At 35.0% G+C, this 10,348-nt stretch overlaps 1 protein-coding gene across 1 annotated transcript; it reads right to left on the bottom strand.

Annotated features, from left to right (window-relative positions):
• Window positions 1–1,491: 1,491 nt before the first annotated feature.
• LOC144429718 (sodium-coupled monocarboxylate transporter 2-like) lies at window positions 1,492–9,319 on the bottom strand. Its single transcript, XM_078117901.1, has 13 exons — window positions 8,805–9,319; window positions 8,165–8,268; window positions 7,589–7,777; window positions 6,891–6,956; window positions 6,654–6,773; window positions 6,088–6,242; window positions 5,757–5,897; window positions 5,119–5,337; window positions 4,849–4,961; window positions 4,237–4,394; window positions 3,384–3,613; window positions 2,378–2,481; window positions 1,492–2,180 (listed from the first exon to the last, which is right to left on the bottom strand). The coding sequence occupies exons 1-13, from the start codon at window positions 8,863–8,865 to the stop codon at window positions 2,011–2,013; spliced, it is 1,830 nt and encodes a 609-aa protein (XP_077974027.1). The 5' UTR covers window positions 8,866–9,319; the 3' UTR covers window positions 1,492–2,010.
• Window positions 9,320–10,348: the final 1,029 nt, after the last annotated feature.

Genomic DNA, 10,348 nt, shown 5'->3' on the forward strand with positions numbered 1-10,348 from the left:
TTCTCATAACATTAATCGAGTCAATGATTACTGGTTACTGAGTCTAGGGCTGGGCATATATTCGAATATTCAACTATTAGAATAGCAATTTAATATTCGAAAATTTGGTAACAGGTGACATGACAGGTCACTTGTGCGCATCGCTCAATCAAACGATTGGATTTTACAACTCACTCACGAATTTTTGACGAAAACACACAAGTCGGCACACGCGTCGATAGATGGTGGCAACCCGAATTTTCCAAATTGAAAAGCGGCAATACAAAACACTAAAAATAAAACGGAGAACACAATAAGTTTCGTTTTATGATGGTCCGCGGCCGATTAAAAACGCTTTTTTAGACATTGCAAAACGCAAAATTTCGGGTTTACGTTTACCAGGGCATCTTCCCTTAGGATTGTTTGCTTCACTGTCCCAACATTGATTCGCCGTACAGTACTGGTGTTGTACGAACAGCTCAGATTTGTGGAATTCACAAAAATAGGAACCAAAACAAAATATAATCGGGCCCCTTACCACGCATTTTTGTGTCCACCACGGATTGTCATGATATTTTCTGTGTAGTATTGCTTTTATTTAGCCAACACAATTGCAGATTAAAAGGATCACAATTAAATTAACAATAAAGCAAGGCGATGAATATCAATTTTTTATTTACTAATATATTTTAAATATATTTTTATTAAAATACTGAATCAAGTTGCACTTTCTGGAAATTTATAACAGATAGTGAGATTTTTCTAACGACGATAACAAATTTGCAAGATCGCCAAAATATGTAACAAAACTAAATACGAGAATATCGGTCAGAGACCGAAGACTTATCGATCGAAAGTTAGGAGATCACAAAACAGCGCTCTTACTTCATAGTGACACCCTGTGTCCCATCACTAATTAATTAATAACTCGCTAATTATACGACTTAATTTGCCCAAAAGCGATAGGCTTCTGGTCCGAGATATGATGAATGCACATGCAAAATCTGGAGCAGATTCAATCGCGTGCATCTAACAGACAGACAAATACCTATCAACATACTTACGAATTAAAATCGATAAGTAATAATCGGGCAATATAGTCTCACATTATTATGTTCACAGATTGCCGATTGGCATTTTAAAGAAGAAATGCTTTCACCTTTTTGTAAGTCGACGCAACCGCGAGTTACCATGAACAAAATTTAATTAATATAGAAAGACATTGGATTGAATATTGTGCGACAGAAAGCCAATTATACACTAGAAAAGTCGGCTCTTTTCAACGAACGCGTAATTGTGGCGAATTTCCGATTTTGAAATTCGTCACAATTCTGTTGTATTTGATTTTATTGCTTCTTCGCACAGAGTACGGTTGCAATAAACGAACTTTGAGTCCGCAAAGGTTTTCGCGGGTGAGAAAATAGTCCGCGATCAAAAAAGGTTGGGAAACGCTGCTCTAGTACTTGAACATGCTGATTGGTAATGCTTGTGTATATGCTGCTGATCGCGAAAGCGGGACTTTTGACTGACCGGTCGGGATACAATTATGATCACGTACAAGCACAATTTCATTGCGATATTATATTTTTCCACTCATTTATTGACATTAACTCAAAATGAACTGAAGGAAAATTCAGCAAGCTAGAAATGATCAGATTGAAATAGAGAATGAAAATATTTAATCTTTATATATATATACTGTAGAAGTGACGGGACTACTCTAATTATGCGCCAAAATATTATTAATTAACACCGGGAAAACCTGTGATGCGAGAAAGTTTTTTGAAGCTATCGATTCAACAATCGTGTATAAAGCTGGCTAAGCTACTCCATCAACCATGCCTACCAATACTGGTGTTGGCTTGAGATATGCTATATTATACCAGTTCAATAAGGTTATTCGTCATTTTGTTACATAGCCTATATGTGAAATCTATTCGTATTCTAACTTGATTATTTAGAATTAGATACTGTACATAAAAAAGATGTTTTTATCCAGTATTTAGTCACTTGTCATAGGGATATTTTCTTTTATCCCAGGTTCGGGAGAAAGTTATCCATTTCTGAATTGTTGTTTGCTTCTGTTTCCTTCAGTTCTGGAACACCGAATCGAAAAAATTTTCTCACTTTGTATGGCAACAACTTTGAGTCGACTATTGGTATGAACAACTTTGGATCAAGCTGAGACGGATGAGTTCTTCCTGAAATTGAAAGATACATTCTATGAAAATCACTGATAAACATTATGTATTGTCAATCGTCTGTCAATCTTGCTGACGTTTTCTTCATTGCAGATAAGATAGTTGAGATTATAGACATCACTAGCATGGTCTCACTAGCAAAACATGATTTACCGAATTGTCTAGTACTCTAGTGATGGTTTAGATTGATTACTTACCTGTAGCAAAAGATACAATTAGCCCAACAATGATCGTCATCGAAGTCGCCAGAGCAATATAATTATTAAACGAGATACTGTACATCATTTGATCAAATGTATACCTAAATTGAGAAAAAAAAATGTAATTTAAATATATAGAGTAGTTTTGGAAAATTTAAAAAATGTTGAGCACTGTTCATAAACTTTGTTAGGCCATTATGGCATATTATGACCTCGTGCTTGTTTTCTCGTGTTTTGTCATCGGCCCATGCATTTATTAAACTTGATAGTTTGAACATTGTATTTGGCTATAAATAAAATTGTGCTAAATTACCTGATGAAAGTTATTATTAGTAAGGAAATCATTGAATCATTGAAAAAAAATTATAAAGCTGGGATTTCTTTCGTATTATCTATTTCGCTCGAAAAAGCTGAATAAAAATTTAAGTTCATTACGCATTTAATAACGTATTATATATATCTATTGTCAAAAGCAAATGTGGCATTGTGTACTTCAAAAAACATTCTTCTTATTATTGAATGCAAACTATATATAAGCACCACACGTCGAGGTGCGGTTTGGTCATATGCCAGTTTCGTCAAGAAGTCTTTTTTTTGTGGTTTTGCAGCCAAAATGCCACTCATTTTGTCATCAAATAATTTGTTTGTCAGATTTTTACTCAATCTATCAGAATTCCTTCATTCACTTCAACTGATGGCTACTCCAACGTGTGCTTCAACAAGAAGATCACGTTTTTAGTTGGAGGTTCGGTGTCAAAGTTTCAGTTCCTCCGAAACAATATGGAACCCATTGTTCACTTAGATAATAAGAGCGCAACGGACATGTTTTGTAAACAAAAGTAAACGATTACGACATGCCTGATTTTCTACTTTTGTTTTGATTAAGAAATCCAAAATATTTCAGTTTGGTTGGTTCCTAATTATAAATACCTTCCCTGTCGGCAAAACTTTATTATCCAATATTTCAAAAGTAATTTTCATAACTATGAGAAAGAAATCTTACTCGACAGTAACCGGCTCTGGGGTTGTAAAAATCGTGAGATTATCGTTCGTTGCAATAGTATAGACTTCGGTATCATTGAAACTGTCGATCATTGTAGAATTATCAATGACACACGCATTAATTGACCTCGGCGGCAATACAACCCGAGAGGGAACATTTAATAAAAATAGGTTACCGAATGTCATCCATACCACAACCACCAAGCTGAACAAGCCTCCGGTCAAAGCGCCCTATAAATTATAAAATAAAACACGTTAATACCGGAATATCCCTATATTTCACTTCTAAGTCGAATTGTAGTTGAAGATTTCGTATTGATAATTTTGGGCTTTAGTAAAAGTTGATGCTGTGATGAAGTGTTTGATGGCGGTTTGAGGTTCATTTGTTTTGAAATTTAGACAAATATTGACAAACTTAATTTACTTGAAAGACGTGAATATAAAGAAAAAAGTTGAAATCTTCAAGTTTCTGACGAATGTTAGGATTGTTGGTAACGATGGAATTCACCCAATATAATTTCATTCAATTAAAGTGATATAAAAATTGAAAATTTCACGGAAAGTGGTCGTACCAACACCACGGCAGTTGCAGAATGAGTAATATCTTTACTGCTTAACAGCATATAATCTATCTGTCTGTACTGTCCTAGATAACATGGAACACTCATTGTAACTGTATATTAAATGTTCATTTATATTTGTAATCTGTCAGTATAGATCTGTGGGACCTCCTGAAGTATGTGCACCAAGATGGCGCACAACCAGAACTCAGATTGTGTATCAGGTTAGGGTTCAGGTTTTGCGACATCTTGGTGCGAATACTTCAGGAGTACCGATCTCTACCGAATACTCACAGCAGCATTTGTCCATGGAATAAAAAATCCAAGAAGAAATATTCCAAGCATTGGCCCATTCATTGCTCCCATTAGACTCAGGAAGAGTCTGACAACAGTAACTTTAAGTAGAGAATATGCGTATGCTACAATCAACAGTATCAAACCGATTGCAGCCACTAAAAAATGATGGTTTGTTTAGTGAGCGATATATCCGCATGCGCCGTGCAATGTACCTACAGACACTGCAATAATGCATACAGACACTGCAAAAACCAAATTTCATACTTTAAAAGTTCTATTAGTATAAAAAAAAAAATTGGATTGAACCATGATATACAAATTTAATTGAATATTGTTAAAGTCCAGAGCAGCGACAGAAAATAGAATCACCAATTTCAATTATCCTCTTGTGTATGTCTCCTGTCGTTTTATTCATAATTGGTGTAATAAAAGTAAATGCCAGATTAACTTAAAATGTTCCTCTCAATTTAGTTTCGCGATATTGGGTGAAGACAGGCTCAATATGGGGCTTGATTATTTACTACCTAATGTAAAACACGTATGTTTTAAGACGAATAGAAGTATATATATTTCACGCTAATTAGAAATTAATTTTTATTATAAACATACCAATAAATTTTCCTACTAGGAGCTTTGTACGGTCGGTTATTTGTGGCCATTTGAAGGCAACAAAATCCTCGACGACGACAATGGAAAGAGAATTAATATTTGAAGACACCGTACTGTAAAGTATCAAACATATTTTAAGCATGATTGTAAACATTCACCCTACATGTGCGAATTCACGTTAACACTGTCAAAGCAACAGAGCAATTCGTGAATAACAGTTTGAGAAACAATGGCATATGGCAGAGTCATTTTCTATATCATCTCTCTTACCTCAAGCTCGCACTAAATATCGCAGCTACAAATAGCCCTGCCAATCCCGGAAGATCATGTAACACTTCCAGAATAATATACGGAATTCCTTGATCAATGGATTTGAGAAGTCCAGATTTGACGGGATCGCATCCTTCGAAGAAAGCATACATCATTGCACCATTTCCAATAGCTAGACTTACCATAAGCAATGTCGGAGGAAGGTATACAAACATAGAGCTGAAACAAATTATTCGGTTAGTTATTTATACTAATGTTGCAAGTTATATTTTGCATGTAAGACCATAAAAGAATCCGGAGAGAATAGCGAAGAGGCAGATGGATTCGGATCATCGGTTCGTTTCCAATGAAATGACCACGCAGTGTAAAATCTTGCAAGGTTATATTATCATCCTTAAATGTGAAGAGAACTTTAATTTTAAACTTTAATCACTTGGTTGTGTATATTTGAAGAGCGTAAACAGCTAAATTAAAATTCGCGTTATTCGTCAATAGTCTATATATACGCTTTATTGATATAACGGACTTAAGTCTAATTACCGTTGTCAACATCTTCTAGTCAATTAAATCATATCAAATACATAGCTATTCATGATCATGATACTCGTGAATTGTTAATTAAGTTTAGCGAAACATACCATCGAGCTTGGGCGACGGAGCTGCAAGATTGAAATCTTTGAACCATAGGTTGGGTGAATCCGATGAAATAAGTAAATCTTAACCAACCACCGATATATTTAGTGAGAGGAGATGCCCGAGAAGTAATGTCGAAGTCAGGTCTGTGAATAAACAACGTGAAATCGACGTTAAAACAAAATAAAATAATAGTGTAGTGTATAACGTATTATTAATATCTTCTGTGAAAAATCATTTATGGAAATGTTTGAAATATTGATTGATGATTCAGAAACGTGCTTGTTTTAACAAAAAGCACTAAAATAAAAATGTTGTAAAAACAATTAGGCCTACCTAGTTACAGTGTGACGCTCTCCTCTCGAGAGTGCTGAATTAAGAGCTGCGAAGCCACCGACTGCCATTAGTCCACGAAAGAACAGTGAGATTGCTCCGATTAACATTACGACTGACTGAATAACATCAGTCCATATTACAGCTTTCATTCCTCCCTAAAAATATCATGGAAGCGATGACAAAATATATGTATATGAAGGTGTACATATGACTTCCCACGTGCTGAAGCTGTGTTAAAACCAGCAAAATTTTGTGTAATATAACGAGGCCGCGGGAGCTTAAAGAAATAAATTATAATATATATATAGTATTATAGCAAACTTAAAAAATTAGCTACTAAAAATTTGAAACAGAGTGAGCTAGTATCAAAAAAGTCTTTGTTCAACAACAACAACATGGTAATACCTAAAATTAACGAAGTTTACCGAATTGGTATATATGAGCCAACTGCGCGTCTAATAATACTTCTGTCGCTCCAGTAAACTGTCACATTAGGAAGCAAATAAGTAATTGGATAAATTTCTGAAACATCGTGCAAATCTAATACTTGTTCAAGTTATACTCACCAGTGCAGTGTAAAATGTACATATTACTGCAGTTAAAACAATACTCCAAACCAGTGAAATTGGAGCCACGGCACTGACTGTTAAAGCTGGAAGGTATACATTCAAGCCCATATAAAATACCTGAAATATGTAAAGTAAGCGAATAAATGTAAGAGCTGAGTCTGAGAGTCTTTGAGAAATGATTAGTAAAAAAAGATTTGCATACGTAAAGTCAAATTTAAACAACAGAGCACTCACCATTGTGATACAAGCAATAATAGAACAAACTCTTCTTGTGGCCACGTTGAAACGAAGCTCCAAGTACTAAAGATCGATAAGAGGAATATAGGAGTTATAATATAGTACAGTATGCAGTTTAACACAATCCTCCGGTAAATATATGATAGGATGTCAAAATCACCGGTTTGTTTAGGAAAACAATTTTTTCTGTCACGTTCTTTGAGGAAAATATGCGTAAATGGTGATCAAACCAATAAAGAATTTTTCTAAAGTTGCGAACAATAAAAACTTCTAAACGTCATAAATAAGTGACACGAAATATAACACATAACAACAAAAGCACAGTGCACGTGGAATGACAGGTCGTCTCGGCGGCTCCTAAATCAGATTTCCGCTACCTCTACTCATAAGACACAAACAACATTATCAAGGTAGAATGTTCAGAAACCATAACACTGGTATTACAGTTTATTAAAATTTATGAATACTCGAAGTCACAATGAAAATGATATCAATTGTGACAATGTAATATTATGATTTCATACATTTAAGAAATCACCAACGAAAGGTAATTAAATCCAAATAATATTGATGTCAAAACTAATTGAATGTAAATATGCCGGCGATTGCCATTTCTAGCTTTGTTGTTCAAAATCGATAGTTGAAGTGAATCATCAAATTTGCGAACGGATATTGCTCACAAAGTGCAAACATACCTCAAATATTGAATGTAGCTGCAACCGGTGGTATGTAGGAATAAGATACACTATGGCAGTCAATGCGGCAAAGGTAATTCCAACGGCAATGAGTATATGGGACGTTCCGACAAGGTAAACCTCCGCCGGTATTCCAACCAATGAAAAAGACGACATGTAGGTGACACACATCGACAGTCCCACGATGATCTAACATGGAGCATAAAAATATAATTATTCGGCATTGGATTTCTATACGTTGAATGCTCCGGTTTGACTTTCACAATATTTGGACTGCACATTTTCCATTTTACCTGTACTTGTATTATATATAATACTACCAATACAGTTGGCTAACAATAAATTTAAAGTTATTAAAAGCATATCGGAATCGAGTTTCTATCATCTTGAGAGATGCACGGTGTCACCTATTGGCTGGAATAAATGAGTGATTCGCTAGATGGAAAGACACGATTTAAAAAAGGTAAGACTGCGTGGCAGTTGGAGTTCAAACTTCATTATCAATATCATTCATTTGGTAGAGAAATATAAATGCATTGAGTATTACTGAAAAATAAAAGAGAATAATAATCATACAGGATTCGACTTTCTTCCAGCAAAGTAGTAGTTTGCAGTTGTGTTGTTTTTTCTATCTCTGAACGCGAAGAAAACGCCAATGAAAGTGGACAGAGAAAGAAAAACTGGAAAACATTAATAATATATATTTGTGTATACGATTCGTTGCTGCCAAATGAAAATTTCTAGTCTTTTTGTCTCGCATAATATTTTAAAAATACATTATTAATATCTGTTTGGCGTCGTCGAAAGTTTGAAACTTGAACTTGATATAATTAGGAACATGTTTTACCCATTAAGGAGTTATTTCAATCAAAAGTACAATATTTGTGTTTGGAAATGCGACAATTGTTAACAATTCAAATATGATTTGTAAAAGTAATTACTGTACTTGGAAAATACATATATACAAGTATTTCATGAATCCCTCCACATGGACCTATATGGTTGTGTCCAGTGGTGGGATTCAAATTTGTTATCAGCCGGTTCCATCACAAAAGTCATATTTTTTTCAGCCGGTTCTGTCACAAAAAGTCATTGACAATAACCAGTAATGCTAACCGGTTCGCTGATCTCAAAAAATTCGTGAGACGGTTCTATAGAACTGGTGCGAACCGGCAGAATCCCACCACTGGTTGTGTATAATAATAAAGTTACTCACTTGCAAAAACTGTAAAATCCACCGCACCAAACCATTTCTTCGCATTATCAGTTGAATCCATAATGTTACGTGTTATTCGTCCAAGCTTTGATTCAAAAAATTATATATCTCTCGCCCTATACAATTATTAATATGAAAGCACGTATCATAAAACGTATTAAGATGCTGGCGGAAGAACCTCTTGATTGGCACGATGAACGTCTGCTGCACAGTTTTGCTTGGGTTATCCTCATCAATCACCTAAAGTTAGACACATCGAAGGTGACGAGTGCACTACAATAAACATGCGCAGGCAATAGCAGAGAGTTGCAATAAAATGTTGGTCCTTTCAGATTATAAATGCGCGAGGTACATCAGTACCGCACTGTCGAATTGAGATACTCAACATTATTTTTAATGACAATATCTCAATATGCTTTATCACAAAATCCACATTAGATAAATATGTAAAATGTACCACCATTATATGTACATATATAATTATGATTTTTGCGTAATATTTTGCTCTGGAATAGATTCTTCTACACACTTTTCTTCTACGAGTCATCTCAAATAATCACAATTGCAAAAATGTAATCCGTCGTATTGACGACATAATCAGATATTTAATACTTCAATTACCAAAGTTTAATTTGGCTGCAACTTCTCTATCTTCGTATGTGATTAAATTTCTAATACATTATCCAGAGATCTATAACAATCTAAACTAAGGATAATGGCCCACTCTTTCCATCATCAAGCATTCGTTTATTGAGGTTGTGTACCAGGTTAGGGTTCAGGTTATGCGACATCTTGGTGCTCATACTTCAGGAGTACCCAGAACCTTCTGAAGTATGTCCTCGAATGAAGATAAACAGTACTTCCATTTGCGGCATTGATTTCATTCTAATATTGGGGACAAGTGGTAATTAAATGACATCATTAATCAAACGTACTAGTTAACTACACTATGAAGGAATCGGGATTTCTCTCTTTTGAATTTCCTGTTGAGCAAGACAGCGGGTGTGCGGACTAAAGGCAATAGTTAATGCTAATTGCTATTAAATCCCATATTTTTCACTTTAAAGCCCATGGGTAGGCGGTAATTGTATTTCGACGATTTGCAACTGGTTTTGTGCAAAAACTTATTACAACTCAGATGTTGTGAGCCGTGAAGTCATTTGTCACGTATGCATGTAAGCATCAATTCACAGATGCGCAAGTTACGGTAACGCGTTAAAACTGCGTTTTCATTGATTATAATTTGTGTTTGTCGTCGAAGCACGTTCATGTAATATTTTTGACATGTATTTCAATTAATTTTTTGTCTAAGCTTAGTTACCGTCAGAGAGCGACAAACGATTCGGCTTGCAAATTTTAGGGTATAAAAACATTTACAACCTATACACAGTCAACTCTATCATGCGATAAATCTACGACTAATATTCTGCGAAGAAGAGCTTATAACTGGATTGAGCCTGGTACTCATTGATTTTATTATTCGTTCACAATGCATGAAGTAGGTTGGTGAGCTAGCCTTACGTGCTAATTGACTCAGAACTTTG

The sequence above is a fragment of the Styela clava genome, chromosome 11 (genome assembly GCF_964204865.1).
Source record: "Styela clava chromosome 11, kaStyClav1.hap1.2, whole genome shotgun sequence".
NCBI lineage: Eukaryota > Metazoa > Chordata > Ascidiacea > Stolidobranchia > Styelidae > Styela > Styela clava.

Excerpts from the sequence above, each read along its gene's own strand:
- LOC144429718 (XM_078117901.1), bottom strand. The coding sequence starts at position 8,865 with ATGGATTCAACTGATAATGCGAAGAAATGGTTTGGTGCGGTGGATTTT. Across the intron at positions 2,482-3,383 it reads CCAGAGCCGGTTACTGTCGA|GTATACATTTGATCAAATGA; the intron begins GTAAGATTTCTT and ends TTCTCAATTTAG. Across the intron at positions 2,181-2,377 it reads AATTGTATCTTTTGCTACAG|GAAGAACTCATCCGTCTCAG; the intron begins GTAAGTAATCAA and ends TTTCAATTTCAG.